The sequence below is a fragment of the Chionomys nivalis genome, chromosome 2, assembly GCF_950005125.1.
Source record: "Chionomys nivalis chromosome 2, mChiNiv1.1, whole genome shotgun sequence".
Lineage (NCBI taxonomy): Eukaryota > Metazoa > Chordata > Mammalia > Rodentia > Cricetidae > Chionomys > Chionomys nivalis.
In genome coordinates this window covers 56,540,534-56,557,918 of record NC_080087.1, presented here as the reverse complement: position 1 = coordinate 56,557,918, position 17,385 = coordinate 56,540,534, and the positions used below count along the sequence as shown (strand labels likewise).

At 47.5% G+C, this 17,385-nt stretch overlaps 1 protein-coding gene across 1 annotated transcript in view; it reads left to right on the top strand.

Moving 5' to 3' along the window:
- Positions 1 to 17,385, top strand: part of LOC130869617 (uncharacterized) — a 182,466-nt gene that overhangs the window by 114,136 nt on the left and 50,945 nt on the right. Inside the window, exons 28-30 of the mRNA XM_057761918.1 lie at positions 2,201 to 2,318; positions 3,605 to 3,770; positions 9,559 to 9,697. Of these exons, the coding sequence (XP_057617901.1) occupies positions 2,201 to 2,318; positions 3,605 to 3,770; positions 9,559 to 9,697 (423 nt within the window). The remainder of the gene's footprint in view (positions 1 to 2,200; positions 2,319 to 3,604; positions 3,771 to 9,558; positions 9,698 to 17,385) is intronic.

Sequence of the window (17,385 nt, the reverse complement as noted above, 5' to 3'; positions counted from 1 at the left end):
TAATGTGGAACCAAGGAAGAAAGAGGGACCTAGGATGTCACCCGGAGTCCCCTAGCTCAGGTGATGTCACCGGGAGTCCCCCACTCAGGTGGCAGTAACTTTCTTTTTTTCCAGCTTGTGATTATTCTGTGTGATGTGTGTGTAAGAGCAGGGATGGCGTGCTATGACACACATGTGGAGGTCAGAGGAAAACTTTCTGGGTTGCTTCTTTCCTTCAACCATGTTGAGGCAGATCTCTCTTGTTTCTGCCACACTGTGGACTCCAGGCTAGCTGGCCCCCTGGCTTGACAATCCTGTTTCTGCTTCTGGTTACACTGGCGGATGCTGGGATTACAGATGCAGGCCAGGAATCTGTCGGGGTTTTTTTTTCCCCTGTGGATTCTAGGGATGGAGCTTGGGTCATCAGACATGAGAGGCCAGTGCTTTGCCTCCTGAGCTATCTCAAAAGGTGTTGATTAGAGAAATAGAGACAGCTTACTGGTTAAGATCATCTGTTGCTCTTGCAGAGGGCATGGGTTCAATTCCTAGCACCTACATAGCGACTCACAACCATACAAAACTCCACTTCCAGGGGATTGGATGACCTTCTGGCCTCTATGGAGACCAGGCATGCATGTGGTACACATATGCACATTAAGGCAAAACACTCACATGCATAAAATAAAATACATCTTTAAAAAAACATAAAGGCCCATAATCTGTGAGCTCTTATCAGCCCAAGTTAGTTGTTTCTGTGTGTTCCCTTGTGATAACCTAAACCACCCTGGCTCGGACCAACATCTAGGGAGCCTGCATGGGACCAACCTAGACCTTCTACATCTGTGTGACCATTGTGTAGCTTGATCTGTTCATGGGACTCCTACTGGTGGGGGCAGGCCTGTCCCTAATGCTTTGGCTGGCTTTCAGGAACCTATTCCTCATACTAGGTTGCTTTATTTAGCCTTAATACAAGGGGAGATTAGTCCTATCTCAGCTTGATATGCTATGCTTCATTGACACCCATGGGAGATCTGCCCTTTCTGAACAGAAACAGAGGAGGAGTGGGTTGCAAGGGGTGAGGACAGGTGAGGGTAGGGAATGGGAGGAGAGGAGGAAGAAGAAACTGTGGTTGGGATATACAATAAATGAATAAATTTAATTAATAATAATAATAACGCAAAGGTATCGATTAATGTAAAACTCAAGAAGGCTACTCTGGGAGGATCACATCAGGCTTCAAGGGTGTGAATGACATTCTGTTAAGCCTGGTACCCGGGCTTCTGTGTATCCTTAACCCACACATTTACAGATAGACATTTGTCTATAAACCTGAAGCAAGGAGACTGCCTAAAAGTGATGCGGTATTGTTATTTTGGGGGAAGAAAAACAGAAGGCCAAGGCCAGGGCCTGGGACTCTGGCAAGAAACTATTAGAATACCAGCCTATCTTTCCAAGTAACAATGTTCACCCGACAAGCCAGATCCCACAGCCTGAAGTGACCAGGTCACACCCCACCACTCTCTCTCTCTCTCTCTCTCTCTCTCTCTCTCTCTCTCTCCCACTGTTAGTGAAGTTTTAGAGGGTTACCATTCCTTCCCCACCCCCATCACATCTGACTTCACCATCCACCCCTAGGCCACGTGGTGTCCCCAAAGCCCTTCCTTCTGATAACCAACATCTTCTGAAGAAAATTCTGTCCTTTTCCCAGCCCGACTGCTGCATTTCTATCACTGTTGCTTTATCTAACGGAAGCACGGTGGGCAGGGAAGGAAAACAGAGGACTCTAGAGCTAGGCAGATGTGCACTGAAGTGCCAGTGTAGCCTCAGGAGCTGGCAGGCAGGGTCCACACCATCCCTCAAAGCCTCAATTTCCTCAGCTGTGAAACAGGGACAAAAATAGACCGTCACGACATTAAGTGACATAAAATATGTAGCACCCAGTACGAGGCCGGCCGTCTAATTTCTTTCCTTTCTTAGCCCAGGTTCCCTCCTTCCATACCCACGCCTTCCTTCCTCCCACGCAGCCCGGGCTAAAATCAGCCCCCTCGGCTCTTTCTCCTGATGAGTTATTTATACGATATTTATAAGTCATTCTGGCCACCTGGGAGCAGGAAGCTGCTCCCTGGCTTGGGCGCTGGGCCTGCAGTGACCCTTTGCATGGGACGGCCTCTGGCTTGGTAGGGTCTCAGTGGTGCTATGGCTTTTTTCTCTCCCATTGCAGGAGCTTTCAGCCGCGGCCTCGAAGCTTGCTGTCAGCTGACGGAAGAGTCTTCCTCAACTTATGGTTTATTCCCCATCCTTCCGAAGTGCTCCTTATGTTCAAAACTCTGCCGGAAGAGGTTTGTGGAGTGTTGGGGTGGGTGTGTGCCAGAGTGGAAATGGTCATTTTTCAGGTCCCAGCATTGATCGCATTGAGAGAGTAATTTTTTCCATGGTATCTGAGCGCCAGCTCCTGCTACTTTTGCCTGCTTGTTACACTTTCTCTTGCTCTTGAGACTTATTAGTTCATTGGTGAACACTAATTTGGACTTCTAGTATCCCTCATCCATTCCCAGTTTCCTCCCAGCCCTTCAACAAAACCCCACTTTTGTTGTCCTGAAGCAACCAGAGGATGGCAGCCCTAACAGTCTCACAACGAGTCCGGGCTGACCTCGAACATGGGAGTCCCTGCTTCAGCTTCCCAGGAGGGGAAAGATGGCAAGGGTGTGACACTGTGTCCAGCTGTCTACTGGGGTGTTGTTTTATTTTGATTATTCTTTGGGGATCACACCAGAAAGTCCTGACTGGGCTGGAACTCACTATCTAGGCCAGGCTGGCCTGGAACCTGGGTCAACCCTGCTGCTGTCCCTTCCGAGGGCTGGAGTGCAGGTGTGTGCCACCATGTCTAACAGGCTGCAGTATTTAAGCGTTCACTCTCCAACTGGATGATTGAGAATAACGCTGAGAACCCTTAGAATATTGGTATGAAAATGGGTGCTGAGTTGTCCTGCTGAATTTGACCTTTGGGGAATAGCCTGAATTTTCTTTAAGACTATAAACTCCCATGCCTCGGTTATAGAATAACACTGCCTGGATGAGAGTCCCTGCCGAGACCCTGGTGATGCCCTGGTAATCAGTGAGCGCGCTGCTGTGTTAAAGGCCAGCCGCGATGACTTTAACAGAAACACAGTGCCTTAACCCCCACAGCAGAGGCTTTGTCTAAGAGCAGCGCTGTCTTTGAATAGGTTTATTGTTTCCTTTTTCTCACTTATTATCCTGGGTGCACCGTGAAAATGTTTGCTTAAGCATGACCCATGCTGGAGACCACAGTTTCTGCTTCAATCAACTACTGCTCAAAGACAGGGGGAGATCGTACTGTTCAGATATAGATATTGTAAGTAATTTAAAATAATTAAAAGTTCACAGGAGGCCCTAGTAGTTAAAGCAGACACACTGTCCCATTATATAAGGCACTTGAGTGTCTACCTGCACGCGATGGTACTGCCGCATCCCGAGGCCAAGTCCTATGGATACTGAGGGACCACTGTATGCTAGCATAGGTGTATTTCCCTGGTCTCTCTGAAAAGTTGCATCGGCCTCTTAGCAAGTTCCTGAAATGGTTTTCTCGTGTTGCTCCTACCCACAGGCAGCCTTTAGAGCTCTGAAACTGACTCTCCAGCTTGTGGCTTCTCTCCACGACATCGTGGCCTACCTTTTCAGTTTTGCCAAGCTTGGCAATTGCCCAACAGGCTTTGACTTTCCTCTAAGCCCTCGCCCTTTGAGGAGCGACTGGGGAGGAGCCGAGGGCGTTGGTAAGTAACTAACAGTCATTATTAGAATCGCCGGACCTTGTTCGGTGCCAATTCTAAGAAGCAGTTAATGTTGGAAACCCGGGATTGTATCTCTTCACGACGGCAATAGGAAGGACTCAGGAAAGTCCTGTTGCGTACTGTCTCCAGGTAAACTTTCTGCTCATCAGCTTCACACTCAAAGGCTCACGGGAAAGTATACTGAGTCAGGAGTCCAGAGAGCCAGCTTGGACCCTGCCTCTGCCACTGGATGTGAGCCGCTAATTACTCCCCGCATCTGTTTGCTTATCTATAAGATGGGGTAATGTCTCACAGAGATATCCTCTGGGTTGAAATCTATGTAAGGATACTTAAGGCCACTCTAAAGATTAGTTTTCATTCCCTTTCCTTCCTCCTCCTTGTGACTTATACGACAAGTTCCAACCCAAGCAATCACTGTGCAGACGCTGAGAGTTCTGATAGCTCAGAACCTCCAGACTGTGGTCAGAATGAGGGAGGCTTTTATTTCTATTCTAACCAGTGAAGGGGCGTGAGGTTATCAGATGGTATCCTAACATCTAGTAGTGAGAAGATACTATGCAGTAGATGCCAGAGAGACGGGCTGGCAGCGGAGTGCTGGCCCTTTACCCATGAAGGCTTAAGACCACATTTAAAAAAAACTTGTGCCCTGAGATCCTGAGAGGCACAGACAAGTGGGTCTCTGGGACTCCTTGGCCATCCTTTCTAACCTAATTGGAGAATTTTGCAATGAGAAACCCTGTTTGAAAAATAAGGTAAATGGCACCGGAGGAACAACACCCAAGGCTGGTCTCTATCCCGAGCTCGCATCAGACATTCACACCCATGTTGACATGCTAACACACACGTCTCACTTCACACCTCGTGTGTGCGTGTATGTGTGTGTGTGTGTTGGGCTGGGGTGGGATGACACCTGAATGGAACCCTTGGAATCCATAAGAGGGTGTCAGGTCCCCCAGGACTGGAATTACAGGTAGTCATCATGAGCTGTGCAACATGGGTGCTAGGAACTGAGCTCAGGTCCTCTAGAAGGGCAGTAAGCGTTCTTAACTGCTGAGCCACCTCTCCAGTCTCAACAACAGAATCTTATTATAATAGGACTTATTGGAAGCAGAGAGTGATTTTATTTTAGTAATTTGCCTCATACAAATTAAGTTGCACCATGCTAACACACACAGAGGAGATCTAGGTGTTCTGATTCAGGGCACAGGGAAGGGCATCCTGCTGATGTAGGAGGATACTGACTGTGTGACTGAGGTGAAGAGATGGGGAGAAAGTCGTTGCTGGTACTGCCCCAGCAAGAAGCTTGGAACTGTCTCGGGTTACCAGTCTCAACTGGACACAAGCAAGTCTTGGAGACTTACAACACAAGCCACATCAAAGTGCCATCACTAATATAGGGTCTGTTGGGGTTTGTTTAGGACATACTAAGTCACATACTTAGGAGAAGGTTCTGGAAAACTGTGGGTGCTAGGTTTCAGAGGATTAGGGGAAAGGAGGGTGGGCCACGAAAAAGTCCATCCTGTTCCTAGAGTCTGAGACAGCCAGAGCCATATTTCCAGTTGGCTGCTGCCCAGGAACTTCTCTGGTAGCTGGGCACAAGGGTACTACTGGCCCTAACCAAATCAGTGGGGGAAAACAGGGAGGGTCCTCCTAACGAGATGAGAAAAACACACTGGCCCAAGCCATCAGCTCTTCATGGCACCACCGAGGGTCCGTGGAGATGGGGAGACCACTGAGGACCTGGGGTTCAGAATGGAGGAAGGTGTGTCCTTGCTGCCAGTGGATCATGAACCTGGAGCTCACAGAGCTGTGCAGGAGCTTGGGTTTTCCAAAGTGTCATTTAGAGACTGCACACTTCACTTGTTGCAAGTAAAAAGGAAAAATTGTGCTCAGGGGAATATGTGCAAAGTTTTGTATGCTGTGATTTGCTGAAAATAGATGAAAAACAAAATTAAGTGAAAAAGGAGAAAAAAATCCCTCTAAGATAATCTGTAGTAGGGAGGCTGCTTGTTTGTTCCTAGGCTGCCCAGACTCCCGAAATAACTACACAGAAACTGTACTAATTAAATCACGGCTTGGCTCATTAGCTCTAGCTTCTTATTGGCTAACTCTTACATTTTAATTTAACCCGTCTCCATTAATCTGTGCATCACCATGAGGTCATGGCCCACAAGCAAAATTTCAGCGCGTCTGTCTCTGGTGGCTCCATGGCTTCTCTCTGACTTCACCTTCTTCCTCCCAGCATTCAGTTTAGTTTTCCCCACCTACCTCTGTTCTGCCATGCTATAGGTCCAAAGCAGTTTCTTTATTCATTAACGGTAATCACAGCATACAGAGAGGAGTCCCACATCAATAATCTTCTTCCTAAGATGTCTAGGCTGCATAGCTCCCGGCCCAGATCCCAGAGGAGGCAGAAAAACAATGGTGAAAGAGGGGATTGAGTCTGGTGTGTATTGGAGGGAGATAAAATTACTTTTGTGGACATCCACATTTAAAATATTTTTTCAAGGGTGCTCTGGATATGAGCTTATGGTCCTCCTCCATGACCAAACAAAGGCATCTTGACCAACTGCAGGCTTCTATGGACACAAATTCTCCCCTTCCTTGACAAGCAGTCAGTGTGAAGCACGGGAGCGGAGCCGGGGAGTTTACCCTGAATTCTCCTTGCCAAAGATCAAAAGGCCAGTTGGAGCCCAAACACAGCTAATACACTCTCCCTCTCTGTTCTCCCCCTCCAGTGTGAGTGTGGAGGGAGTGGGGGGAGGCGGGAGACTCAGCACACAGAAGCCTCCTCTGGAGAAAAGACAGACTTCTTTCCCTTTTCCGATGCTTCCCGGTCCCAAGCTGCTTTCCCTGCCCACATTTGCCACTTCCTCTCCACGAGCATGCGGTCCCTACTGACAAAGGTAGCAGAGTGAAGGCGGTAGGAGGCAAAGGGGAGGTGTTCCCGCCGGGACAACCGCACTGGAATAAGTCATGTTCCCACACATAACTACACTCGCACAGACCCACCTGCAGCTGTCGCCAAAGTGCTGACATCAAGGGTGTGGGGGCGCACATTTGCCGCACACCGGCTTTATTTGTGTTTTGTTTGGTGACGTTTTAATTGTGTCCTGAAAAGTAATAGGTTTTGTTATCTGCAGCAGTTCCCTTTCTGCTTAGATATCGTATTATCTTATTTTTCCTCCCCTTAAGGCCTCTTTGTACACACTCATATATGTACACATACACCACACACACACACACACACACACACGCACGCACACACACAGGCTTTGCATTTGAGAAAGACCATGTGATATTTGTCTTTCTGAGTCTGGGTTACCTCAGCAGCTAACGTAGCCATTTCTGGATTCACCTATCTTTGCACAAGTCGTATTTCTCCATGGCTGACTAAAATTGTGTCTATGTACCACATTTTCCTTATCTGCTCACCTGTGGGCAGACAGCCAATCCACATCCCTGCTATCCTGAGCAGGCCATCAACCAGCATGATTTCCAAATCTCTGTAGTAGGATGCAGAGTTCTTTGGGTACATCTTCAGGAGCCACACAACTGGGTCATAGGGTAGTTCTATTTTTAGTGTCTTGAGAAACCTCACCCTGATGGGTGTGGTGGCTTTCCCACCCTCCAGCAGCAAAGAGGGCTTCTTCTTCCCCAAACACTCACGAGACTTTGCTCTCATTTGTTTTCTTCATGTTAGTTGTTCTGACTAGGGTGAGCTGGGTTCTTGGTGTAGTTCAAATTGCATTTCCCAGCGGCTAAGGATGTCGACTACTGTTTTTAAAAACACGTATTGGCCAGTTGTGTTTCTTCTCTGGAGAGCCACGTTCAGAGCAGTCACTCATCTATTCATTGGCAGTGGGTTTTCTCAGTATTTAACTTTCACAGTTTATATATTCTAGACATTACCCCCACCCCAGTCTGAAGTGCAGCCTTAGCTATTCTACCCTCTGTAGAATGTTTGCTTTGTGGCCGGCTCCCTTTGCCCGCAGGTTCCTAATATCGTATAATCCCACTTGTCATCTCTGGCAGTCTTCTCTGTGCTGGTGGAGTCCTGCTCGGCCCGTGCCTGTGCTTTTGCCCAGTGTGCTCAGCCCGTGCCTGTGCTTTCTCCCGGTGTGCTCGGCCCGTGCCTGTGCTTTGGTCCGGTGTGCTCGGCCCGTGCCTGTGCTTTCGCCCGGTGTGTTCGGCCCGTGCCTGTGCTTTGGTCCAGTGTGTAAGGCCCGTGCCTGTGCTTTTGCCCGGTGTGCTCGGCCTGTGCCTGTGCTTTTGCCCAGTGTGCTCGGCCCGTGCCTGTGCTTTTGCCCGGTGTGCTCGGCCCGTGCCTGTGCTTTCGCCCGGTGTGCTCTGGGCTTCCTTCCTCTAGTAGTTTCATGGCCGCAGGCTTGAGATTCAGGCCTTTGTCCGTTTTTAGTTGATTTTCGGCAGCACACAAGCGATTGGACCACGAGCAAAAGCGTGCAGACAACATGACAACGGACATGTGGAAAGGAGCAAAATCCCTGTGACCCAAGCACCTAGTGTTCCTATCGGCTGTCATTCCAAAGACTCTGTACATTTACATTTTACAGTGCTCCACTCCTAGGGTGTAGGGAATTTTACTGCAAATATTTTTCACTTGGCTGCCCCTTGCCTGAAGATATATTGCTTGTAGGCCAAAACCCCACACCATGAACAAATGACATTCAGTGGCCACCTCTCTTCCTGCCGTGCACCCCAAAAGTTCTGCAGTTTGTGCTACCACCATCTCCCTTTCAGTGGGAACTTCTTTGGAGCCCAATAGAACCATCATGTTTAGAGGACTCATTTAAAAAATGTGATAATTGCACCCAGTTATTGACTGGGAAAACCCCAACTGTCTATCTGTCATGAATAAAACAAGAGACAGATACCAAATCTGGGTTGCTCATCTTTCGTAAAGTCAGAGGAAAGTGTTGCAAGTGTCGGCAGCCATTCTCCCTGCTCAGGCTCTCACAGACAGCTTCCCTGTTCGTTCCCATAGACCTCTGCTTTCCCAGGTGCAAATGCCGAGGAGGCCCAGCACTTGCCAGGTAGAAAGAGGGCTGCTTGGGTCTGGAGTAGCCACCAAGAGAGAGAGCAATCTCATCCATGCCCTTGAGTGATGCCTGTCTTGGGCAGCCAGTGGAGGAACCGTGATGGCACTCCACGGCCTCTCCTACGACAGGGTAGAAAGCTGGCCCCATCAGGGGAAGCTGGCAAACCTTTTCCAATAGGCTGATCTTCAGATAGCCCTGAACCCACGGTCCTGCGGTGCTCCCTAAGTTGATGTTGGCTGAGCTCCCCTATTTCATCTGACTATTTCCCACCTTGAGCCAATGGCAGGCTAGGTTCCTTGACCCAGCTTGAGTGCTCTTGGTCTTAGCTGAAGGTAACTTTCAGTCCCTAGCTGGTATCCTGAGGATTTGCCCATCCCACATCTTTCTTCTTCATTCTATTTTGAGTCCATGGCCTGGCAGACTTCAAACTTTCAACAGTCTATTCTTATTCTCCCACGGGGTTGGGGAGGAAAGTGTGTGTGTGTGTGGGGGGGGTGTCTATCATCCAAAGAGAGGAAGGGAAGAAACTAAATCAGACCTTGGTTTCTAGAGCTGCTGGTCTTGCAAAACATATAATTAGCACATCCACAAACAAAGGATGTCCGTTTGGATGGCAAGTTACTCTGGAGGTGAAAGGGGAGTCTGATGGGTTGGCTATCGCAGCAGCCTGTCCTTCACACTGTCTGACTCCAGTGTTTCTCTCTTTCTAGGGTCTGAGCTTCAGGAACTGCAGAAAATGATTGACAGTCTCCAGAGTCCCCAGGATCCGGCTCAGGTGGCCCAGGCCCTCCTCCTCCGCAGGGAGGTGATGTGGCTGCAGTTCGATGCTGCAATGAGACATCTCCTCCGGTAAGGGTAGCAACACCACTGCTCCTGCCAAGGAGAGTGTGCTGAGCAGGTGCCTGATGAGGCCCTACTCGGGGAGGCCACAGTTAGCGCGACTAGATAAGGAGCCTAAAATAGGCTACAGGCAGATCCAGCCGGCTGGCTTCCCAAAAGTTCTCGCGAAGCCTGTCTCTGTGGAATCTGCCCCAGTATTCCTGGGGTTTGTAAGGACACTTTCCAAATAGCCTGTGAGCAATTGCTACTTTCAATACCGAGTTTTATCATAGGGAGTAAAACTCGTGTCCTTCTGAAGATCATTATTCTGAAAAGTTTATTTCACCTTTTCAGCTCCACCTTCCACAGGGACAAACTCACCGTTCACCTGAAGCCCACAGAACTAGCTGTGGGCACTGGCTTTGAAGTAAAACCACCTAGATCTTGTAGAAACCATCCCCTCAAGTACTGTACTTACAAAACTTCTATTTGGCTGATAAATCGCGATTCTGCTGGATTTGGATTGAGTTTGGATTAATATTCATGTTTCCAGAAAATGTTTTATATGAGAAAGAAAATGTGTCAGACCTGAGCACCCCTGGATTTGTGTGTGTGTGTGTGGGGGGGGTGGTGCTTGTTGTTTTTAAGTAGAGCAAAGGGCATCAGCAACAAAACCCTAGTATCTTGCTATGTAGTTCAGAAAATCCGAAACTTACTAAATAGCCAAAGCAAGCTTTGAACTTGCGGTCTTCCTGTCTCAGCCTCCTGAGTGTGGTCCGACTATTTCTCCAGTCCAACTCTGATTATGCTCTTGTTTTGTTTTAAAACAAAGTCTTAATTTGTAACCTTTGTTGGCCTGGAATCTGCTATGTAAACCAGGTCAGCCTTGAATTTGGACCAGTCTTCCAGGGCTAGGATTACAGTCATGAGCCCTGACTCCTGCTCCAAGCCAGCTCGAATTATTCTTTCTCTCCTCCTTTCTTTCCTCCTTTCTTTCCTCCTTTCTTTCTTTCTTTCTTTCTTTCTTTCTTTCTTTCTTTCTTTCTTTCTTTCTTTCTTTCCTCCTTTCTTTCTTTCTTTCTTTCTTTCTTTCTTTTTTCTTTCCTTCCTTCCTTTTTTAAATATTCTTAAATTACCCAACCTTACCAACTTCTTCCAATTCATCTCCAGTGTGAGTGTTCAGCTAAAAAGGTCCCTAAAGGGTTGTACCAATGAATTTTTCCACCCATAGAGAATGCAGATGTAGGATTATATTGAATGAACATATTTTTCTACTTTGTGTTTGCTTTTTACTGCCAAAGATTCTGATCCTTGGATTTAGAATATAAATATAGCAGTGCAAGACTTTGAAATGACTTTTTTGCTTTATACTGACAAACAACTTCAGGGCTGTAGCTTAGTTTAACTTCTCGGCTATGAGGGTTGTGCATGTCTGGATGATTAGGGAGTCGGGCCTTGAGCTGACCTCTGTACTCTGAAAGCCTAAAGGGGTTTTGTTTGTTTGTTTGTTTGTTTCTGTCTTTTTTTTTCATTTTGGTTTGGTTTGGCTTTTGTTTTTGAGACACATCTTACTTTAGCCTGGGTTCTTTTGGAACTTCTACAAAGATCAGCCTTCCAAGTACTGAGATTACAGGCGTGAGCCACCATGTCTGGCCCCAGGTAGACATCAAAGAAATTTTCTGGTTGTGGGGGAATCATCCTCCATGGGTCCTGCATAGTTCCAGCCACACAGAGTTCTGCTAGGGAAATTGCCTTAGGCAAACCACCCTGTTTCTCCAGACTTGCGTTGTTCTGCACCCTGTGGCCAAGAAAGGGGGACAAAGTGTCCAACGCCCCCTTCTATTTCTTTCCCAGAGGAAACACCCAGGAGACACACCTATCATTCTTTACTTGGCCCATCTTCATGGCCTTTTTTTCCCTCCCCAGAAGGCTTTCTACTGCGTGTACGTAGAACCGGACACTAGAATCAGAGCCTTGGTATGGGTAGCTTCAAACCTGTGAATGACGGTAGTTCCTAGGCAGCAGCATGGTCAGGACGGGGACTCAGAAGGGCTCATGGAGAAATGCTACCCTGGTCATCATCTGGGGTAGCACGGATCCTACAGATGAATCAAAGTGTTTAGCTACTCAAGAGACAGGACAGGGGTTAAGTTCCATCTCAGAATTTACCTGAGCAAGCAGGGTTCTTTGACGCAGGGAAAGATCTGCTCCTGCAAGGTTAAGGCTCCTCCTAAATTTAAAAAGGAAGTTCCAAACCCTTTCCTGGAGTGAGGGGAGTATGCTTCAGCAGACTCAGCGAAACAGGAAGGAGATAGTACAATGGGCCTGTAAAGTTGCTTATTTCCACCCTCTTACCCACGTAACAGAGGCACAGAGATGGGGTTGCCTGACGTATTTCACACTCCCCTCCCCCAGATACCCTTGAGGACTGATGAAAATCTGTGGCTGTCCCCTGATAGGTCAGAGTCACTGTCAAGGGCCCAACATTTACTTCTGTCTGTGGAGGAGTTCTCTGACTCCTGGACAATAACGTGCCTGAGCATCAAGTTTATCTGTAGTTCTAGATAAGGCAAGCATTTTCCCAGGGTGTGAATGGTTGAACTGAATGGGTGCTTCAGGCCAGTCTTATCCATGTACGTCAGGACACGGCAGAATCTGCTACAGGCATCGACCTATTTTTGGGTAGCCGTTGGACTAGGGGTATGGCCTTTACATGTTTAAATGGTTGGGGGAAAATCAGTAAGAAAATAGTATGTAGTGACACATGAAAATTACATGGGGTGGGCATGGTAGTGCATGCCTTTAATCCCAGGATTCAGGAAGTTGAAGTGGATTCTGAGTTCAAGGCCAGCCTGGTCTGCGTGGTGAGTTCCAGGCTAACCAACACTACATAATAAGACCTTGTTTCAAAATAAAGCAAACAAACACACACCCAAGAAAAAACATGAATTTCAAATTTCAGTGTCCACAGATATAGTCATGCCTGTTATTTAGTTATTTCTCTTTTTTTATTTTTATTTCGTTTTTGTTTTTAGACAAGTTCTTACTCTGTCTACCAGGCTGCCATCATGACAATCCTCTTGCTTCAGCCTCATAAGCACTAGGTTTACACATGAGCCATTGTGCCCAGCATGTTCCCATTTATTTGTGAATGGTCTCTGACCATCTTCCTCTCCAGCCAAAAAATGGAATAGGGTCAACGAAGCCACAGATAATAACATTTGACTCTTTAATCCAAAGTTTGCCATCCTCTGTGTTCCAGAATAGAATTCCTTTGCAGTTTGGGGGTGGATGGAGGAGGAAGTCCTTCAGAGGCACCCTGTAAAACAGGATGAAACAGTCATGAAAAAAGTGCTTCTATGTGTACTGTTGTCATTGGGGTGACTGGGAGCAGGAGAATTGGGAGGTGTCTGAGGATGGAGCAACTCCAAGCCTCCTTTAGGAGCTCCAGGGCACGTGTATGGACCAGCACCGCCTTCTTGCTCCTTGGCTCTTCTTTAGTTTTGCTCCATCTTAAATACGGTCTTATTTTTATGCTGGTCTGTTTTAAGTGCCTCTAGCCATTCAGATATCAACATGTGACTTAAGTTTCTGGGAGTTTCTTGGGATATGCGCTTGGCACAAGGCCAGGGCCCCAGTCTCTAGTATTGGAGAAGTACAGAGTTTTAACTGTGTCCGGCCTGTCAAGGCAGATTTTGTCATATTCTTGCTTCCAAGGAAAAGCTCCAATGCATATCCTGAGTGTCCACTACTTTCTGAGGTCCTGTCTAAAGCATGTTGCGTGGTATCTAAGTAGTGGCTGCTCTTTCCCATAAGGAAGGGTGGTCTTCCTGGGGGCACTCAGCCATGTGTTGATAAGGAAGCATACAGGTATGGCAGGAACATTTGAAGAGTTGGATGTTGTGTTGGTCTGCAGAGAGACTTGTTTTTATAATTTATCAGCGGGTGTTAAGTGCCGAAGTCCTAAATGGCAAGCCAGCCGTACATGGGCTCTGGGGGTAGAACTCAGCTCTCCAGGCTTGCGCCCAGCGAGCCTTCTCATTGGTTCCTCCATAGCATCTGGAGTGTTGCTCCCAAGCTGTGCTGGGCAGACGCTGATAGAGGGTGTAAACCCCTGGAGGTGCACAAGCGGCCAGGCCCCGCCCCTGACCTTAGCAGCCATAATGGCCATTTCCAGTCCCTTGACATACAGGCAGCCAAGCTTTGCCCCACAGAGAAAAACAGCCCAAGTTTGGGCCATAAAACCCAACCAATCCCAGGTCACCCTGGGAAGCCTCCTCCAGTACAAGAAACCCTACATAAAGCCGACTTCCTGCTCAGGTCTCTGCTGCCCGAATCTCCCCCAGAACAGAGGCAGCCACCTTTGTGACTCTCCTGATAAATCTCACGTGAGGTTTGTTGTGTAGTATGACTTTGTGGTATTCCTTGGCTCCAGTTACAGAGGGTCCTGGCCAGGCTGTGCCGACTGGGGACCTGAGTGACTTGTTACAAGGAGGCCAGGCTCTTTCAGTATTTCCAAAGTCACAAAGATGCAGCTAAAGAAAATGTTGCATTTTCTCTCTCTCTCTCTTTTCTCTTTCATCTTCTTCTTTCTCTTTTTTTCTCTTCCTTTGTTTGTTTGAACTGGAGCCTCAGACACAGGAGGCGATGACGGAGGGTAGGGGCTTGGCTGTGCCACTGTGTCGGTTATGTCACTGCTGTGTGCCAAGTCTGTGGGCTGGGAGCTATTTTTACAGCCTTTACAGAAAGGGAAGGAGAAACTCAGAGGTGTTTTGTTACTCGCCCAGGGCTACACAGGCTGTTGTGGTAAGACTTGTGTCTACGCCCCATACCTGACCTCATAGCCCCCATCCTTTTCTGCAGTCCGGGGTTAGATGTCATTGTAAATTTTCTTTAGAAATGGGAAAATACAGCCGAGTGTGGTGGCGCACCCCTTTAATCTCAGCACTCAGGAGGCAGAGGCAGGTGTGAGTTCGAGGCCAGCCTGGTCTACAGAGCAAGTAGCAGGACAACCAGGGTAAAACAGTGAGACCCTGTCTTGGGAGTAGTGGGGGAGGAAAATGCTAGTCAGATGTGGTTGCCCATGCCTGTAATCTCAGAAGGCTGAGGGGGAGGAGGCAGTATGAATTTGAGGCCAGCCTTGTCTACATGGTGAATACGAGGAGAGCCAGAGCTACACAGGAAGACTATGTCTCCCACAACAAACAGTTCAGGTGAGGTAGTGCAAACCTGTAACCCCAGAAGTTGTGAGGAAGAAGTAGAAGGATCAGACATTCCATATACAGTGAGTCCAAAGCCATCGTGAGCTGTATCAGATCATATTTCAAAACAAAATAACAATAAAAATAATAAATAAACTAGGAAAAACAATAGTCTCAGTTAGGGTTTCTATGCTCTCATAAAACATCATGACCAAAAGCAGCTAAGGAGGAATGGGCTTGTTTCAGCTTACAGTTTGTGGTTCGTCATCCCGGGATGTCAGGACAGGGACCCGGAGGCAGAAACTGATACAGAGGCCGTGAAAGAGAGCTGCTTACTGGCTTGTTCCCATGGCTTGCTCAACCTGCTCTCTTATAGGACCCAGGAGCACAGCCCAGGGTTGGCCCACCCACAGAGAACTGGACCTTCCCACATGAATCGACAGTCAAAAAGATGTACCAAAGGCTTTCCCACAGGCCAGTCTGCCGGGGGTGAGGGGCTTCCCAATTGAGGTTCCCTCATCCCAAATGACTCCAGCTTGTGTAAAGTTGACATAAAATTATTCAGTGTATTAATAAAATGTTTGGTGGAAAAGTCTCTAATGGAGAGGGAAGAAGTCAAAGAGGATCTGGTGCTAAAAGGAGTTTTTTTTTCTTGCTCTGACAAAATAACTAACAAAAATCACTTAACAAAGGAAAGGCTCATTTCGGCTCACAGTTTAAGGGTGTGGTCCATCATGGCTAGAAAAGAATGGAAGCAGGGGCGTGAGGGAACAGTCAGGGAGCAGAAGGAGATGAATGCCGGTGCTTAACCTGCTTCACCTGCTTCATCCTCTTCCTGTTTTACTCAGTCTGAGATCCCAGTCCATGAGATGGTGTGTGTGGAGCAATCCTTCTGTACACTGGGTAAATACATGTCACTATGATTGGTTTAATAAACTGGCTGACTGACCAACAGCGGAACAGGATAAAATTAGTCAGGAAAGCCAAACTCAGAATGATGGGATAAGGAAGGGTGGAGCCAGAGGAGGTGCCAGCCAGATGGATATTGAGTCAGATACACAAAATCGGATGGAGATAAAAGCCACAAGCTTCGAGTCAGCACACAGAGTGATAGAAATTGGTTAAGTTGTAAGATCTAGTTAGTAACAGACCTGAGCTATTGGTTGAGCATTTGTAATTAATATTAAGCCTCTGCGTGGTTATCTGAGAGCAACCGTGGGACAGGAAAACTCCCACCTATGATGGTGTTATCCACATTCAGGGTGGATCCTCCTTTTTAATTTAACCTCTCCAGAAACACCCCCAGAGAAACACCCAGTTGTGTGTCTCCTAGATAATTCTAAGTCAATCAAGCTAACAACAAAGATTGGCCACACAGTTATGTCCTGTAGTCCCCCCTAATAATTACATTGTACAGTTCCCTAATAAGCTTCTAACACATGAACCCTTGTGTTGAAAACCATCTCCAGCTCACAGCATCTAGCATGTGGACAGAGGAACTGGGAAGGCAAGGAAGAATGTAGCCTTGTGTTCTGTTGACTTCCTGGGATACAAATGCTACCCACCTCAGAGGATGCAGGCATAGAGACCTAAGAAACAGTCCCACCAAGCATAGCTTGAGTCTAATTTGGGTCACTTGCGGGGGAAGTGATACCTACAAGAGCATGGGCAGCCGCACTGTGAAAAACCCATTGTCCAGTCTTACCACATTCCCAAACAACTGTTTGCCACTTATATAGACTAAGAGAGGGGTGTTGCAGCATGAGCCCCTCTGTCCCTTCATGATGAACCATCAGGGATGTAGTCTTGTGTTGGTCTTCTTCCTATAATCACTACTGCTAAGTGTTCAAGAAGGCAATAGTCATGCCGTAGCAGAGGGCAATGTCCCGTAATACCTTGGTTCCTTCGCAGGGCTCTAGAAGTTTTCCATGAATTGAAACCACCTTGGTAATCATTTGTAATACTTCACAAACTTTCTAAGATAATAATAGAACACATCAGGGGCTGGAGGGATGGCTCAGCAATTGAGAGCACATATCATTCCTGCACAGGATCAGAGTTCAGTTCCCAGCACCCACATCAGGCGGTCCACTTCCATCTGTTACTCCAGCTTTAGGAGATCTTGACACCCACTTCCGGCCTCTGGAGGCACCAGCACTCAGGTGCACTTATCCCTGCCATCATACAACATACACATAATATTTAATAAAGTAAACCAACCAAAGAAAGTGGGAAAGAGAGATCGTGTCAAAGACTGAACAAGAAAGATTGAACAAAGCCGGGCCCCTGAAGGAGGGAGGAAGGGAGGAGGCGAGGAGGGCAGGGAGAGCCCTGGTGGTAGAGACGAGCAGGAGTCCACGAAAGGAGCCGTGCAATGAAAGAAGCTGTTCCCAGGCACTTTGCTTTCGCTGAAACACATTTGTGCTGAAATGTGTCTCTGTTCGAATGGCCTGCGTTTTGATAGCAGCATTTTAAGTAAGCATATGTAGGGTATATGTATATGGCACATATATACTA